Source organism: Sorex fumeus, unplaced genomic scaffold (genome assembly GCF_029834395.1).
Source record: "Sorex fumeus unplaced genomic scaffold, SorFum_2.1 ptg000020l, whole genome shotgun sequence".
NCBI lineage: Eukaryota > Metazoa > Chordata > Mammalia > Eulipotyphla > Soricidae > Sorex > Sorex fumeus.
Window position 1 is genome coordinate 7,630,763 of NW_026606077.1, and position 19,076 is coordinate 7,649,838.

A 19,076-nucleotide genomic window follows, 5' to 3' on the forward strand; every position below is an offset into this window, starting at 1 on the left:
ATACGTAAAAACACATAACGAGGACCCACATGTATTGTAGCTTCAGATAATATCAATGGTTAATGGAATAGTCTTATTTTATTCTTTCATTTTTGTGGTGCCAGAAACCACACCTAGGGCTTCACACACACAGAGTAAGTGCTTTGTTTTGCTTACCTTACTTGGTGAGCCCCATCTTTGGGCCAGATATTCTTATTTTAATTTTCTGATACTAGTGGCTAGAAGTAGTAGTTGGCAAGGACATATGCAGAGATTGTTGGGGAAAACACGCAGCAAAATCATACACTTTTATCTCCTCTGCGGTCCGCAAGGCCTTATCTCCTCCAAGAATTTTTACTCATTTGCTTCAGTTGGTTCTTATTTATGACCCCCAAAGACCTCTTGTTTATTAGAGTACTTAGTATGTTCAGTATTTCATCAATGCAACTGATAAATATGTACCAGTGAGACACTGTACTGAGAACATAAATACATTAGACAGTTTCTGCTTTCCAGGGGTCATACTTGGCAGTGCTCAGGGAACCATGTGGTGCTGGGGACTAAACTCAGAGCTCCTGCATGCAAAGCCTGCATTTAGACATTGAACCAAGTCCCAAGACACTGTTTTGCTTTTGGTGTTTTTTTTTTTAAATTTCTGGGCCATACCTGGTTGTGCTCAGGGCTCACCTCCTGGCTCTGTGCTCAAAGATGACTCCTAGTGGGGTTTGGGGAACCATAGGCACTGCCAGGAATCAAAGCCAGTTTTTTTTTATTTTAAAATATACTTTATTGATTAATTTTTATAGGGGTATGCCCAGGAGTGTTTTGGTGGCCACCAGGTCCATACCCAGAGGTGACTGGACAGGAACTGTGTAGTGTGGGAATCAAACTCAGGCCTCACACATTCAAGGCAAGTACTCTACCACTGAGTCACTTGGCCCTAAAAATTTTGTTGCGGAGAGGGGGCACTTGGGGGTCACATCCAGAAACAATCTTGGATCTGTGTTTTGAGATCATTCCTGAAAATTCTTAGGAACCATATGTAGTGATCAAAGCCAGTTTGGCTATAGGTAAGGAGAGCAACTTACCCACTGTATTATATCTGCGGCCCCAGACACTGTTCTTAAGAAGCTCAAATTGAGTGAGTTGCCTTGTATTATAATTTTTGTTCAGTATGCTACCCTCAGCTAGGATTGTTAAGTTTTTTGAAGGCAAAGGCTTGTTTTGCTCAGTACCGAACTACCAACATTCAGATGAGTGTCTGACACACGGTGGTGCTCAATAAATATCAAATATGAATGTGAAATAATAAGTTCTTTGCATACACCTTTTCCTTATAAGACTAGTGCATTTCTTGAGGCAAGATGATGTTTTCTGGTTATCTTTCTGTAGTATCTGGTTTAGTGTCTTGCATAAAGACTGCCACTGTACTACATTTTAAATTCATCCTTAGGGGGATTTGCTAAATTATTAAAGTTAGTAGTACTCTTAAGCATAAAGGACCATTATAGAGAATTACATTTGGGAAATAACAGAAAACTCTCTTTTCATGAGGTGAGGTATATCAGTTGGTGAATGAAAGGTAAGGTACTTCAGAGCTGAGTTAGATTTGGCCAAAAAGAATTCATAGGAGAAAAAGATTAAGGAGAATGAAGAAAATATGGTAGAGAATAGGGTCTAATCTCTGACATAAAGCCAAGTCAAAACACAGTCCTCATTAAACAACAACAACAAAAAGAAAACAACAACAAAAAGAAAACAGTCTCTGGTCTAGGAGAAATGGCAGAGGCTCATGGCATGAAGAGATTACTTCCCAGGTGTGGCAGATACCCAGATCTTCATGCCATCACTTGAGACTAGAATAGCAGGAGACAGGACTGGAGGAAGGACCTCTCAGGGAGCAGCTAACAGGCCTAGACCCACAGGGAACCTTTTTTAAAAAAGCTACTGATTTTAGTGTTTTGAAGAATTCCAACAACCACTTTCTTTGTTTTTTGTTTTTGGGACCGCAGACTGACAGTGCAGGGTGCTTTGCCCGGCTCAGTGTGCAGGGGCCACTCATGGCGGTGCTCAGAAAAACATGTGGTATAGGGGATCGAACTCCTATATGCAACATATGTTAAGCTAACCCTTTAGTCTAACAAATAGATTTCTTACAAATTCTCCAACTGGTCTATTGGATGACTGGATGAGAAGCTCTGCTTTAGATAAAAAAAAGAGATTATGACCATAACCAGGAGGGGCTTTCCATTTTTTAGGTCTGATTTGCTATTTCATATAAAATCTCCCACACAAAAATGATTAACTTTTAAAGTCATTAGCCAAATGAAACCTTACACTTTCCTGTTAACAAATTCCAAGAGGAATGAAAGCAGCCATGAGAAAGCAGAGGGTGATTCCAGTTTAATGAGAAACAATCCGAGAGAGATGGACTGGCAGCCTTCGGAGGGAAACCCCTTCATTAACTCTAACTGAGCTAATTGCTGTGCTCACAAACCATTTCATCAAGAGGGCAATCAATCTCCATCTCCCTGCTGAGCAGGCTAGATATTCTGGGCAAGGGAATTTAGCACCCTAGATTTTCATCATCAACATCTGTCTTTTTTTTTGCCAGGTCTTCAGGCCCTAAATTGTCTTCGGCCAAAGTTAAAACACTCTGCTCCTTCAAGGAAGGTGTCTCCAGCACCCAATTTACTGCTTTTAAATACAAAGGACGGAAGCAGGTGCTTTGCCTGCTGGAGCTCTGGGTTTGATCCCTGCTACTACAGTCCCCCAAGCACTGCCAGGAGTGACACCTGAGTGCCAAGCAAAGAGTAGCCCCTGGCCCTGGAAACAAAACAAACAAACAAACAAACAAAAACTCAAAAAATCATAATGAAGCATGAGTTGGCCTCTTATGATGGTTTCCCTCAGGTCGGTCAGTTCTTGTTTTATTTTGTTTTTATTTTTGGGCCACAACCAGTAGTGCTCAGGGCTTACTCCTGGCTCTCTAGCTCTGACCTCACGTCAAGTCTTAAGCAAATGCTTTTTTGAAGAGGATTCCCCCACCCCCGTTCATTCATCTGCTCTCAAGGCTGGAGGCAGCTGCAGATGCCAAGCAAGTGCCTTACCCCCTGTAGCAGCTCTCTGGCCTCAGACTCAAATTTCAAGGTGTGTCTGGTCAAAATAAAGGAGTGTTTCCGAATGCAGACACTGGCAATTCAGGACTTAAAAACCGACTTTCTATTTTGCCACCCATTTTCTGAAATTACTGGAGCGATAGCACAGTGGTAGGGCGTTTGCCTTGCACGCAGCCAACATGGCCGACCCGAGTTCGATTCCTCCGCCCCTCTCGGAGAGCCCGGCAAGCTACCGAGAGTATTCGATATGCCAAACACAGTAACAACAAAGTCTCCAATGGAGACGTTACTGGGCCCACTCGAGCAAATCGACGATCAACGGGAGGGCCTTTACCTTTACAATTACGAATAGCAATGAGCTAGTTGCTGGGGAGTATCAGAAGTGCTTTTTTTGGGAGAGCACTTTTCCGTTAATTTATGTTCACATAATACTTTCTTTGGTGCCAAGGGAGTGTGCTGCAGAGAGAGGGCGGACATCTGTTCTATATCTAATCTACAAATCTGTCCTGTTAGAATTGCTCCCCACCCAATTGGGGAAAGGCTGTTCATGGGAGATTTCTCATACAAGATTAAAAGCCAGCAAGCAGAGATTGACACCAAAAATTGCTGTGTCTTTCAGTTCCTGCCTTTCACGCTTTTCTGCCCATCACCAAAAGGCTCCTCCAGCACCCACCCAGGACAAGCCTCTCGGTTCAGGAGGAGACTCAGACTCAGTGACTCGGCAAAAGCCCCTGGAAACCTGCAGCAGGATCCAAATGCAGGCTCTGAAATCCCTCTCTGCCACACGGTACCACATGACCATGGGGATCCAATATATTTTCTTTCCTCACGGATTCTCTTTTGGGGGGCTTCCACACAGTGACCAGAGGGGAGGGTCTGGGGTATCACCGGGAGGTGTTAGTGAGCCATGCTGCATGCTTCATGGCCCCAGCAAGGAAGCACTGCGCAGGCCCAGAGGTGCTGAGGACCGCTGGGGTTACATCTGAAATGCTGGGGATTGGGAACACGCAGTGCCAGGGATGGAAGTCATGTCCTAGCACATACAAGTTATATGCCCTTGACCCCCAAGCTATCACCCTGGCCCCACCTGCAGTAGTCTGAATGCCAGGTCAATTTCCTGTTCATGGTGGTTAGCCATCAGCACCGTGGGAATGGTGTTGAGATGAGAACGAAAAATCTGGGGTTTTGTCCTGGAAATATTAGGGGTCTGCTTATGTGTCTAGATTCTAGCTCTAGAACTGTATAGGTGCTGGAGAGATATTTCAGTGGGTAGGGCCCTTGCTTCGCACACTGCTGACCCAGATTTGATCCCTGAGCACAGAGCCAGGAGTAGCTCTGAGTCCTGGTGGGTGTGGCCCAAAAACAAAGCAAAACACAAAATAAAACAAAAAAAGAAAAAGAAAAATAGAATCAGGGGCTGGAGAGTGTATAGCAGGTAAGGTGTCTGCGTTGCACACACCAAACCTGGTTCAATTCCTAGCATTCTATCTGAGAGCAGAGGTAGAAGTAATCTCTGAGCATTACCAGATGTGACTCCAGGACTGAAAAACAAAACACGAACAACAAAATATTGTATGTATGCACACATGCTTGTATGAGTGTGAATTTTAAGAAGTCAAGCCTGTTAGCTAGCTCCTGCTTCAACTTGTCCATTATCACCATGCCAACACCCCAGATATTAGCATACACTTGCCACCTACCTCCGCTGCACTAGGCACAGCTGTCGGTGAGAGGACTGATGACTTGTGCCCCCACAATCTCTCATCACCAGTGTCAATGTGGCCCCCAAATATTGCTTAATTATCTCTTCCTGAACTCTCTAATAATTTCAGCATATTGGATAAATAAAACAGTTAGGATGGTTGTTTTCTTTTTCCTTTTAATTTAAATTGTTTAAAAGTCACAGGAGTTTTGGCAGTGCTCAGGGTGACTCCAAGTTCTGTACTCATGGGTCACTCCTGGTAGTGCTCAGGGAACTATGAGGTGCTGGGGATCAAACTTGGGACTCCCTATACAAAGCATGTACTCCAGCCTAATGAACTGCCTCTCTCACTGGGGGCTGTCTCTCTGAACACAAACACAGCTATATCATCGTGCTGAGCACAGGCTTCAAAACTGCTTCTCAGTGAACTGTGAACAAAGCCTGAACTCATCCATTCCCAGGAGTCCTCTTGACTTCATTTCAGGCCATCCCTCGCTGGCTTGCCTGCGCAGGCCACTAGCCTCCTTTCAGACCCTCGACATGCCAGATTAGTCTCTTCAGCCCATTCTGTCTGGGCTGAATACTGGGTTCCCTAAAAATCATTTATAGTGAGGCCCTCAGTAACTCTTGTGACTATAAGAAAATGGGACCTGCTAAGTCAAGTTATAGTTAAATAAGGTCATAAGGATAGGGCCTGAGCCAGTAAGCCAACGAGCCAATAAGATGAACATCCATCTAAGAAAACACTCGATTAGCAAGCCCTTGCTGTCTCTCTCTGCATGCAAAGACCAAGGAGAGGCCCCAGGAGGACATGGCAAGAAGGCAGCTGTCGACAGATCAGGAAAAGTGCCCTTGTTGAAAAACAGGCTGGCCACTATCTTGATATGCACATCGGCCCTCAACAGTGAAATAAACGCCTGGTGTGTAAGCCACCAGCCTTGGGCATTGTTAAAGCAGAACAGAACATGGCCTCTGACATTTTAACATTCCTGCTTCTGTTGGATCGCCTCTCTTCCTCCTCTGCGGTCTCCACCTCCTTACTTTCTAAGCTGTCCTCTCTTGAATGAAACAGTGCCTCCGGTTGAGTCTGCTAATGAGGGGAATGAGAGAAGGGAAGGGGTGTGGGTGGTAATACTGCTGACAACACGAGCATTAAGGCTACTGCAACTATGTTGCCTTGAAAACCCAGAAACAAGAGAAGCACAGAGTGAAACAGCTCCCCAGGATCATCCTTCGCTAGCACCTTCCCCAAAACAAAGGGTGTCAGTTACCTGAGCTCACCAGACACCCTGCGGCATGTGACACGGGAGACCCCTCACAACCTGAACCTTCTGCATCCCTGGTTCTGAGTTCACTTCTTTCCCCAGGCATTTCTCTGAGTGCTCTCCATAAGCTTCCTTCCTTCCTGAATTGCTTTCATGTTGGGTGTCCCTGGAGTTAGCCCTGGGTTCACCATTCTTTCTGTTCTTGACTAGTTTGACCTTGACTAGCAAAGTTGATGATTACCGTATTCCCCCAGGCCTCTAAAGTGATGTGAAGAGTAGATTTGGACCTGCCTGTCCTCTCTGCTTAAGACTGTCCATACACTGTAAATGTGAGACGTATGTTACTGAGCTTCCCCATTAAACCAGCCTCTTCTGTTGATTTTTTGCTTTGCTTTCAACACACATGGTGGTGTTCAGGGCTTACTCCTGGCTGTGTGCTAAGGAGTGAGAGCAGGGGGCCAGGGGGCCCACATGCAGTGCTAGGGATTGAACCTGCGTCGCTGCTAAAGTGGTTGTGTGCCAGGCAAACATACTCCTGTACTGTCTCTCTGACCCAAGGTACCTCTTTTTCAATTCTCTGTCTTAGTCCACGGTGACTCCCTTTATATGAGAAGCAACCTGGGACACTTGGTCTTTCTCATCCTCACCCACTGCTCATTTTAAGGCCAAGTATCAGAGATGTGACAGTCATGGTAAGAACAACACACTTCCTTGTGTATCTTTAAGATGACTGAATTATTTCAATGGTTCCCTCCCCGCCAGGCCCAGGTACCTTCCCATCCTTGAAGTGTTTCTTGAGCTGCTTTTGCATGGTGACCAGCTTCTTGGACTGCACCCCACTATAGGCCAACAGCATGCCCCCGAACTGCCGCTCCGTGATTCTCCCATCCACGGGACCATGGCGTTCAAACTGGGAAGAAAAGAAGTCCTGTAGTCAAATGCAGAGTGATTGGCATGCTGCCTGAGAATAGCTGATGGCTAGGGATATATATATATTTTTCTTTTCTTGGTGAGGGGCAAATCCATCCATGCTCAGGGCTTGCCCGGCGCTGTACCCGGATGGGGGCTTTGCAGTCCTGTGGGCTTAAGGGACCTTACGAGGTGCCGGGAGTGAACCTGGGATGGCACTGTGCAAGCCAAGTGCCTTATACATGTACACGCTTACACATGTCCCCAGGAATGTATTTTTGATCTATGATTCTAAGATTTGAAAAAAATTCATCAGAAGTTCTAGGTTCTTCTTCTCTGTCACTAATTATTTGTGATTCAAGAAAGTCACCCAGCTACTCTGGGTCTCACTGTCTTCATGGGTGTAACAGGGTTGCTAACTCCCTGCCCCCACCCATTTTTCTCTTTTTCTCAAACATTAACTAAATGGTAGGATATCAAAAGAGCTTTGGGAGAGAGGGAAGCATAGAGTATAATGAGATGCATGAATAAGAAATGCTTGGTTACCACAAAGCTATGGAAAAGTCATTAAATATATTTTAAGATACAAATGGAAAGGTTAAGTATAAAGGACCCCTAGCTTATCCAAACTACATCAGAAATCTATGATTTTCTTTTAAAAACGGAGACAAGAAAGTTATTTCAGTCGCAGCTGCAGTGTTAATGATACTTCCAAATGCATAAATAATAAAGTGGCTAAAATGAGCCCAGAAACCAATTAGAAAACAAAATGATCTGGAGACGGCAAAATTTATCCATGGGTTTTAATGGAAAATAACAGTTTCCAGAAAACTTTTTCCTCCATAGCAGGGCCTCATCTGTTTTCACAGAAGGAGAATATATATAGACTTAAGACACTGTTAAATAGGGTCATGTCAACAATGTTTCCTAGTTGTTGATGCAGTCACTAGTGGTCTGACACTGTGTTAGTCATTGCAGAGCAGAGGAGACTACATTTCTATCTTTAGGTGCTTCATCTCATGGAGAGCTAAGTATCACACACAAGATACAAAATAAGGAAGTATATAGGCAAGAGTAAATGTTCTGTTTTCTCATTTTCTCCTTCTGGCAAGACACCTTGATTTGTTTCCTCACTGTTGAGTCTGTGTCTTGGAAAGGCACGAGGAAGGTATTTTCAGGACTGCAACCATTTGCTGAGGGTGCACGCTCCGGGTCATGCTCATTGAATGATTACTTCACTGGCAGATTCCTGCATTTACCTTTCTAAACTAAACCTTACTAGCTTCCTTTTACAGCTGAGAAAACCGAGTCAACAAACAGTGACAGATGGTGGAGTGGGACCCAAACTCAGCTCTTTCTCAAGCCAATGGCTTTAGCTCAGTATCTGAACCTTCCTTGCGGTTGTAGTACATATTCATCTGAAAGGACAGCACTGCATTCTTCTGGGTAAACTTACACAGTCACAGGGCTTACACACTCATACTTAAGTGAGAAGAAAACGATTTCCAAAGAAATCAACATCATCCATATTAAGTGACGGTGTCTTCCTTAACTCAACTGCTCAATATTTCATGTCTATCATACCATCACTTCTACTTAATCACTTAATCACTTAACTTCCCGTTAGTCGTCGATTTGCTCGAGCGGGCGCCAGTAACGTCTCCATTTGTCCCTGTCGCGTGCTAGTGTAGCCCAATGGTATCTCTTCGCTCCAGGAACATGAAGGGCCTCAAACCGATTGTTCATGATCTTGACGAAGAAGTCTGACCATCTGGTAGGTGGGCGGCCACGCGGTCTTTTGACATCCCGTGGAATCCAGTCGGTGACAGCTCTAGTCCAGCGGTCGTCTTTAAATCTCATTACGTGACCAGCCCATCTGATTTTCGACACCTTGGCAAATGAGACAGCGTCCCTGATCCTTGATCGTCGACGGATGTCAGAACTCCGGATTCTTTCTCTCATTTGAGTGAAACGTGATATTCCAAGCATAGCTCTTTCTATTCTTCTTTGGGAGACCTGAATAGCGTCCTCATCTTGTTTGCGTAGGGCCCAGGTCTCTGAGGCATATGTTAATGCAGGAAGGACACTACTTCCACTACCCAGCCGTCGCCACACTCCAGGACGCTTTCCGGACCCGCATGGCCGCTTAAGACACTAAATACCCATCTTCTGGAATTGTCGTACCATATTTGATAGGGTTCAAATATGGTAACACCTACAAGGGTGATTAGAGGTCACCCCAAAAGCCTCTATCCCTCTCGGAAAGACTGGCAAGCTACCGAGAGTATTCCGCCCGCACGGAAGAGCCTGGCAAGCTATCCGCTGTGTATTCGATATGCCAAAACCAGTAACTACAACTGGTCTCATCACTTCTACAGTGCTGATTAATTTCTGACTGTCCCAGAAGTTTTGGGAATGCAATTTAAGTTTGATTTATGGTTCAATTTACCATTTTCAAGCTGAATGGAAGGCTGATAAATGTTCTGCAAATGGCAATACTTTCTGCAAGATTTAAATCAGAAATGTGATGCCCGGGCAGGACACTGCTGATGTCCTGTACATTCGAGGGTTTCCTCAAGAGAGATGAAAAAAAAAAAAGAAAGAAAGAAAAAGCGTGTCCCTGCTCTTCCTCCTAGGTTTTATTAATTTAGAATTTATCTTGGAGATTCCACAACTGGGCAGAAACCCCATAGGTTTGAATCAGATGGATTTTAGGCTTTAGCCCATAAGACTGAGTCAAGGTTAAATTTTTCTTGTTCATAATACTGGCAGAAAAGCTGCTGGCTCAGGGATCATGAAAGGTCTCCTTTCCTCTGTTCTCCCAAGGGACATGAAGTCTCACCTCTGATCTGTTATATGTTTCAGAACCAGTAAAAACAACTGCTAGTGACCCTCTCCAAGTAACAATTCCTACAGTTAAGTATTTTTAATGAATATTTTGGAAAATGCATTTTCATTGGGTGATCTGTTCTATTATTGTTCTTGCTGTTTCTTTTTTTTAGGTGGCTGGACTCAAAGGGATTAAAAATAATAAATTGCCCCATGTAATATAAACCACATCAAAGCTTTCTTTTGTGTGTGTGTGTGTGTGTGTGTGTGTGTGTGTGTGTATCAAGATGGCCTTATTCCTTTTCTTTAAAAAATATTTTTATTATTATTTTTAGAGCCATTGGGTTGGAGTGATAGCACAGCGGGTAGGGCATTTGCCTTGCACACGGCTGACCTGGCCGACCCAGGTTCGATTCCTCTGCCCCTCTTGGAGAGACCTGCAAGCTACCAAGAGTATCTTGCCCACACGGCAAAGACTGGCAAGCTACTCATGACGTATTCGATATGCCAAACACAGTAACAAGTGTCGCAATGGAGACGTTACTGGACCCGCTCGAGCAACTCGATGAACAATGGGAGGACAGTGACAGAGCCATTAATGTTACTGTTTTTGGCATATCGAATACGCCATGGGTAACTTGCCAGGCTCTGCCATGTGAGCAGGATATTCTCCTTGCCAGGCTCTTCAAGAGGTATGCGCGCGTGCGCACACACACACACATAATTTCCCTCTGATTTGTTGCCTATTGGCTGAACCCAATCAAATATGGTGTGGCAATTATGGAAAATGGGTAGGGAATGTCTTATGATGTATCGCACAGCCACCAAAAACACTAACAATATCGGGTCTCATTCCCCTGATCCTGAAAGAGCTCTACAGTACCATTGGGAAGGACGAGTAAGGAGAGGCTGCTAAAACCTCAGGGCTGGGGCGAATGGAGACATTACTAGTGCCTGCTCGAGTAAATCGATAAACAGTGGGATGACAGTGATACAGTGACTTTTTTTCAGGGCCACACCTGGAGATGCTCAGGGGGCCATATGGGGTGCCTGGGTTGGCATGGGTTACCATGTCTCTGGCCCCTATTCCTGGGTCTTAAACATGGAAGAGGATGGAAGAGTTGCGATTCTTTACAGAAAACAACGCAAACATGTCTTAACTGAATACCCATCACACTAAGGCTTGGGAATTTGGAGAGTTTCTCAAGGACTTTGGGTGAAGGCAAAGTTTTCACCAGACCCTTGTGTACATCTTGTGTCTCAAGAGATCACGCACCCTAAGCCCGTGCTATCCTGTGGATACTTTCCTGGAAAACTGGGCATGTAATCCTCAAGGTCATAAGAGGGGCTTCCAGGTTGTTTCAAATGTCATAAGGCAGAAAGCGTTGATTTGGGTATTTGAATCCTATTCAAAAAAGTGGCTTGCACTGATTTTAATGCAGCAAAAACACAAGATAAAACCTCTTTGGTTCCACTTCAAATTCCACCCCCTGGTTCTGCGGCACAGAACGTCCACACGGCAGGACACCAGCCACCATTTGCACTGCTGCTCTGTGTCTCGGGCGTGGGGGAGCGCTGCACAGTAGGGAAGGTTTCTCTTCCATAGCTACTGCCACTTTCCCAAACCAACACAAGCTGTTGGCTCTTGCTGTCCCCAGGGGGTTGCTGGGCAGGCCAAGAGGGACCAGACAAGAGATGCCAAAGAACTGTCGGCCAGGATTTTCCTGACTTTGTCCTCAATGTGTCTTTCTTTCCTACCCTGTCCCCTGTTGAGAAGGAGTTGATTTGTGGAAGGACAGATGGTCGACATATATCTAGATGAAATGATTTCAGACAGACGGGAAACCAGAAAGGGATTATGGACATAGGCCAAATGAGATCAGAAAAATAGGGGGAAAATTCAGTATTGACAAGGGCCTTGCTTTTTATTGGCTTGCTTGCTTTATTTTCACTCAGCACTGTTCAGTACTGATTCCTGGCTCTGTGCTCAGGTGGCACTCCTAGTGGGCTCACGGGATCTTGTGGGGCTCCAAGGATCAAACCCATGCCATCCGAGTGCAAGGCAAGTGTCCTACTTGCCATACTGTGTCTCTAGCCCTCAGCAAGGGTCTTGCTTTATTAAGAACCTTTGAAGTTGAAATGTATTCTAATAGATATCAACTTCAATCTTTGTCTCTTTTATATAACGATTGTCTTTCAGGAAATTTTTTCAGAATGATCATTATCCAGATAGAATTTTTTTCTATTACCCGAACTGTATAATGCAAGCCACCACCATGCTGAGACCACTCTCCACACACATGTAGGTACTGGCAGAGGAACAAAGGCTTGCGGGTCCCGGGACTGAGATCTCCAAGCCTACTTGGATTGGGGCTGAGCATCCTCCACCCAGATCCTCCAAATTCCAGTAGGCGGGGGTCACACCCACCAACTGGCCCCCTGGCGCCGTGTAATCCCATCAACGGCCAAGACTCAGAGACTATAAAACCCAGCTCCTGGAAGCGTGCGGCCGCATTTGTGGCCATGTGACATCTTATTATCTCATTCCTACTTTGGACAAACTGGCAGGCTACCGAATGTAACCTGCCTACACAGCAGAGTCTGGCAAACTCCCCGTGGTGTACCCAATATGACAAATACCAGTAACAATGATGGGTCTCATTCTCCTAACTCTGAAAAAGCCTTGAATATGACACTTTTTTTAAAAAATCTCAGGGCTAGGACAAAGGAGATATTACTGGGGCCTGCTCGAGGCAATCGACGAATAACAGGATGGTCGTGATCGTATAATGCAAGTAATGTATGGTAATTACAAGCCATGCCTTTTGAAATCACAATGCCACCACTGTCATGACCAGCAGTCTCAGAAATGGTATGTCAACATTACCCAAAAGAAAACAGGGCCAGAGAGAGCATGCTTTCCATGCATACAGTAGGAAACGGTCCAACCCCCAGCACCACATGGACCCCTGAGCACTGCTAGAGGTGACTTCCAAACACAGAGCAGGGAGCAGCTCCTGAGCAGTGCTGGATGTTGCCCAAACTCCACCCAACACCCCACTCCTCCCTCCCCGCAAATAGGTGGGGGGAACATTTATTGGCCAAATTCTCTACTGCAAATCCACTCTAAGCGGAACGTACACATTCTATATATAGGTTGAATGTGAAATGTGTTTCTACAACACTGAGAGTTCCAGTGAAACTGCCTGGAGCCTACATTTTCAAACAGGAGATGAATCTTGACCATCATCATTAGTATGGCTGTCATTGGCCAACTACTGCACTGAGGAAGAAGGCTCAGAATCTGGAGAAGAAGCAACATGGTCCAGCGTTTCAACAAGGGGAAAATCAGTAATTAGAAAATAGAGTCATAATGGAGAGAGAGAGAGAGAGAGAGAGAGAGAGAGAGAGAGAGAGAGAACCGTGGATAAGGTGAGCTTGACCCGGGTTGGATCCTGGGCACCCCAGATTATCTCTGTTAGGAGTGACCACAGAGTGCAGATTCAGGGTAAGCCTTGAGCACCTCCAGGTGTGGTCCAAAGCCCCAAACCCCCCTCACAAATAAAAATGGAAATTTCATAATATCCAGCAATACCAGTACTACATCTTCATTTTGTTTTGGTTTTCTTTGGCCATATCCAGCTATGCTCAGGGCTTACTTCATGGATAAGTCTTGGTGGGCTTGGGAAATCACATGGCATGCTGGGCTTCAAGCCTAAGCTGTCCATGTGCAAGGTAAGTGCCCTGCCACTCTAAGTCTTTACCTGAAGGAGAGAAAAACACAAATTTGAAAGGATTATGTACCCATGTTCATAGCAACCTTATTCACAGCAAACAAAACATGGCATCAAGCTAAATAGTCAACAGGTGACTGGGTTAAGCAGCTGTGATCTATATACTCAATGGGATATTAATCTGTCATTAAAAAGACATTATCTCTTGGGTCAAAATGGATGGACCCACGTTCCATCCAATCAAATAAGTAGAGAAGCGAAGAATAATTTTCAGATAGCTTCACTCAGGTAGAATATGAATAACTAAAGCAAATGAATAGCCAGAGAACAAAACTGACTTGTGAAAACTTGCTCTGCTTATGGTTTTATTATAAAAAATGTTGCTTTTAATAGAAATGTTGACATTTGCCTCAATTTATAACATTAAAATATTAAAATAGTATATATGCATATTTATATTTTCATTCATACACATATATAGGTATATATGTAGACACAAACACACACTTGGTTTTGGGGCCACACTCAGTAGTGCTCAGAGGTCAATCCTGCTACACAGAGGATCAAACCAGGCTTAGCTTCGTGCAAGGCAAACCTCTTAACCCTTATTTTAGCTGTGGGGCGAAATACAATTCTTTGGTGGGGGGTGGGCGCAGATTGCCCAGTATTTAATTTTGTTTTCAGGTCATACCCAGAGGTGCTCAAGGGTTGTTCATCGCAATATTAGAGAACCACAAGTTGCTGGTGATCAAGGAAAGGATCTTCCAGGTCCAGCATGCAGCCCAGCTCTCTGAGCAATCTTCCTAGGTCATGAGCAACAGCAGGTGTGGCCCTGCAGCTCACCAGAAACAGTCTCAAACACAGAACTCTCACGCTCATACTGTAGGGTTAGTAGGGGTTCGAGTGGTCCCTGGAGCCCCAAAAATTGCTGGGGAGGCCTCCTCCAAAGCAAAAATAAAATAAAATTTTGGAAAAAAGAGAGGTAAACTTTCTTCTATTTCCAGTAATCTCCTTTATTACCATATTGAACAAAAACTCAGTCAGCAGACAGTAAGCATTGGCAAATGCTGAGAATGTCAAAATCTGCCTAATAGAGGCAAGGATGGCTCACATTTTGTTGGTCCCAGCATGATGCAAATTACCCATCAACGCACTGGAATATGCAATATAAACTCCCCCGTGCAGCGCCAATCATTTGTATAATGCTTTTTCATAGCAATAAAGTGTAAACATGAAGGCCTCCCATGGCAAGGGGAATTCATGAGATTCTAAACTCCATTCCAAAGAAGTCTTGCATGAGCTGCAACAGGATGTAGAATAATACCTTGTGGCTTGTGAATAATATCTTGTGTAGAAGAAAACTTGCTTCATGCTAAATATTTGGGGTTTTCTTCGTGCCGTTTTCCTTTCTTGGAATGTCGCCTCCCTGCTTCATAATTAACTGTTCAAACTCTAGTTTGAAACATCGCTTTCTTGAAACTGAATTTCTTTATGACTTATCTGACTATGCCTAGACACACACATAGCTTTCCTGGGTCTTTGGAGCAATGACCATAGGTTAGTCTAGTTCTCATAGAACATATTTTCACATTATATACAGACTATAGCTTTTTCATAATAAATAGACTTTATTTTGTAATGTGTGTGTGTGGCGGGGGGCGGGGGTGTTACCTCAGACAATGCTCAGGGCTTGCTCCTGGCAGTTCTCAGGAGGCCTCCTGGGGTGCTGGAGAATGAATCTGGGTGAATCGCATAAAGGCAAGTGCCCCTGCTGTACTATCAGTCTGGTCCCCTTACTTTCTGAGGAAAGATCTATACTTTGGTTTCACTGCATCATACCAGAGATGTGTTGCACAGCATGTGCTCTGGAAAGAATTTTGTGTGACTCGTCAAAATGCTGCGTGTTTGTAAGACTTGCTCTCTAATTCCTAATTTGTCACTTGGGAGCAGCATAAGACATGCTTTCCAGCCTATACTCTTGAATACCTCGAGAGACAAGTCATTTCTCAGAGTAAGTCCTCATTCCCAGGGGAAACAAATCCTAAGGCCAGATCTGGGCACATGGCTCAGAGGAGATGAGTCTGCACTACCCAGCTCAGGCAGAGAGCTCCATCCACAGTCGATGCTGGTGGCATTGCAGGTGTGATCCCGAGAGCCACAAGGGGGCCATCTTCAGCACAGCACAAGGAGTGTGTGACCCCGGGGCATCACAATAACATCAACAAAGGGAAAGGGAGGGGAAAGGATGCTCAAGTTGCCCCTAGGGTTCTAAGGCCCTCTGTGGGCTCTGGAGTGCTGCTCTGCAGCCTGCCTGCTGCTTCAGTGAGAGTGCCTATACACGACATTTCTCGGTAGCAGTCACATCCCACAAACTATCAACACTCAAAACAGGCTGGTGAACCAACAAGCACACAGGGGGCCGCACACAGTGCCAGATCTCTGGGTCCAAACAGTTTGTAGTCAGAGACTGAACTGATGCTGGAGTGATAAATTAGGTGAGAAGAGCAGGTACATTTATTTCTTCAAGGGAAAATCACACACACACACACACACACACACACACACACACACACATACACACACAAAACCCATTAGTAAAGCTCCCCTTCTTCTGTCACATGGAATTTGAAAACAACCACAGCATCAATTTTTATACTTTCCTAAAATCCAAGCCAGAGGAGAGGTAGAAAACTCATTATAGTCTCACTTTAGTGCCAGCTCATTAGGAAAATGAAAATATTTTGATTAAAACAGAGACCCACCCATCTAAATTAGAAGTCTGAATTGTAGGATCTCACCTCTGCTGAAGATCTGAGAGGCATTTTTGGGGGCCCTCCGCAGTGCTGCCTGACATTTGGCCTGGCAGTGCCGTACTAGAGTGTGGTGATGTGTGCGAAAGTCACCTCATGTAACTCAGAGTTTCATGTATGCTCAGTGTGTGTGTCAGTTCCTTAAACTAGCTTCCTGGCCCCTTAAAGGAATCGTTATATTTAGTGTTTTCTAAAATTCCAGCTTGGTAACTTTTGAAAAATAATTTATGCAGTTCTATATACAATTCTACCTCTTTTTTGGAAGGGGAGGGCTGAGAGAAGAAACCCAGTGGTGCTCAGGGATCACTCCTGGTAGGGACCACATGGGGATTAAAATGGGTCAGCTGCATGCGAGGAAAATGCTATCCTTGTTGTACTATTGCTCTGGCCCATATTTCAGCTCTTTGAAAGGACCAGGACTTGCTCCCCAGAGCCCAGAGGAAACGTGCACAACTCAGACCACCTATCTTGCAAGTGGATGGTCATGAGTGTAAGTCCTCAATGTCCTGGTGGTGATAGCCATCTTGGGCCCTGCTACTTCAGCCTGGCAGCTCTGCTCTCTGTGCCCCTGAGAATGCAAGCAATTTCCAGCAATGCTGCAGCCAGGGGTGTGCACAGAAAAGGGTGCAATCTCTAGCAAACACAGTAACTAAAACAAGACGTGTGAGAGTCAAGGCCAGAAAGTGCAACCACCATTTGAGAAATTCGGCATTTAGAAGCCCCCTCAAACTGCCCAGACTGAGAAAAGCATCAATCTGTAACAATAAGATAGTGAAGATCATCTCTCTCTTTAATTCACAGGAGTTAAACCAAATATTAAGAGGCAGAGTAAAAAATTCCCATCTTATTTGAAAAACACTAAATATCCTAACTACTTGAGTAGACTATTTGTTAAATCAGTAACAAATTCTATTCCTTGATCTCTAAACCTCAAGTCTCAGTTTATCTCACTTTTTAAAGTGACTGAGTCCTTTAAGATAGACTTAATCTTAGAACACATTTTATTTCTGACCATCCAGAAAGCCCCTCATAGGCAATGACACACTAATAGTTGTGGTAGAAATGACCAACTCCCCCCACCCCCCCGTTTATTTTTAAAGAACAGGAAGTACAGAGCTAGACAGTGAAGCATGACATACAGAAGTCATAATTGGGACTGACTGAAAGGCATAAGACAAAACCAAGACCGAGAGAATGAAGCTTAGAAATATGTAGGTTACTGAGGCTCTCATCTTCAGTGGGAAGAAATGAGAAGTTCCAGCAGGCAAAAGGCAAAGGATTGAAAGGGAAAGACCACAGGTGCAACATTCTACTTCCTTCATAAAAAGTGTTTCCCTTGAGAATAGGGGAATGGAGGAAAGTCACCAAGTTTTTATGATTTTTTTCTGATGACAATGCTGAAAAACAGAAAGAGAGCTGGCTTTCTCTTTCTATTATATTCTAGGCTAACAATAAATTCCACTGGCCAATTATGCTCTTGACAGAAGCAATAAGGAATCATACCAAGTGAGATGGTGCATTACACCCCTTAGCACTGAAGATGTTTGGTTTGGTTTCCCTTTTTGTTCCTTCTGCTGCTGCTGTCATGGGGACCGGGGGTGGCTCATTCAGCTGTGAGGTCCCCGCGCACTCTATGGGGCTCATTGGAGTCTCCCTTCCTGGCTCTCTGGGAGCACAAAACGTGGTGCCCTCTCAATCTCACACATTTGTGGCTTCGGGGCTCACACATCCTTCGCTATGTGCTGAGATTGCTCACTGCAGAAGTCCCCGGAGATCCAGATTACAGGGCTGCTGGACTGCATTCAGCGCACGTGAGGGGCAGTGGGGGAAGGCACTGTTGCCACTGAGTGATATCGATTGCCCAAGGTTCTTATTTTTCAAGTCACCATGCAATTAAGATTGTTCTTAAATGTTAGTTTTTCTTTTTATTTAAAAAATTGGTTTTTTTTTGGAGGGATAGTCACCTGCAGTGGTGCTCAGGGTTGACTTCTTGTCAGGGTTTATGGCACTATATGGGATGCCAGGGATCAAATCCAGGTTGGGCACGGGCAAGGTCAGTGCCCTACCCATTGTACTATCTCTCTGATCCTCATTTTAGTTTTTTTAAGCAATCTTAGAAAGCAGATACTTTAAAAATTTTATTTTATAAGGTAAGGTAAAAAAGGTAAAGGCCCTCCCGTTGATCGTCGATTTGCTCGAGTGGGCCCAGTAACGTCTCCATTGGAGACTTTGTTGTTACTGTGTCTTAGTTCACAATATTTGATTACATTTAATATTCAAACACCAATCCCACCACCATCACATCTTCCCACCACATTTGGTATATTTCCATCCCAAGCCCCAATCCCTGTCCCAAAGCACAACTGAAATAATAGATTTTGTATTGTCTGTTATGAAAAACTGCTGAAAATGATAGCAGATACTTTTGAACTGTGTGGTGCCTTCTCATTAAGAAATGCTTCATACTTAAGTTTCTTCAACATAGCAGTTACAGCACTGTCAATAGCACTGTCCTCCCATTGTTCATCAATTTTCTCAAGCGGGCCCAGTAACGTCTCCATTGTGAGACTTGTTACTGTGTTTGGCATATCGAATACATCATGGGTAGCTTGCCAGGTTTGCCGTGTGGGCAAGATACTCTTGGTAGCTTGCTGGGCTCTCCGGGAAGGGTGGAGGAATGCAACTTGGGTCGGCCTGGTTGGCCGCATGCAAGCAAATGCCCTACCCGC

General features: G+C 44.6%; 1 protein-coding gene across 2 annotated transcripts in view; it reads right to left on the bottom strand.

Moving 5' to 3' along the window:
• MICU1 (mitochondrial calcium uptake 1) overlaps positions 1 to 19,076 on the bottom strand; it is a 166,724-nt gene that overhangs the window by 42,521 nt on the left and 105,127 nt on the right. For both annotated transcript variants that reach the window (XM_056113400.1, XM_056113401.1), the window contains one exon: positions 6,838 to 6,975. In XM_056113400.1, the coding sequence (XP_055969375.1) occupies positions 6,838 to 6,975 (138 nt within the window). The remainder of the gene's footprint in view (positions 1 to 6,837; positions 6,976 to 19,076) is intronic.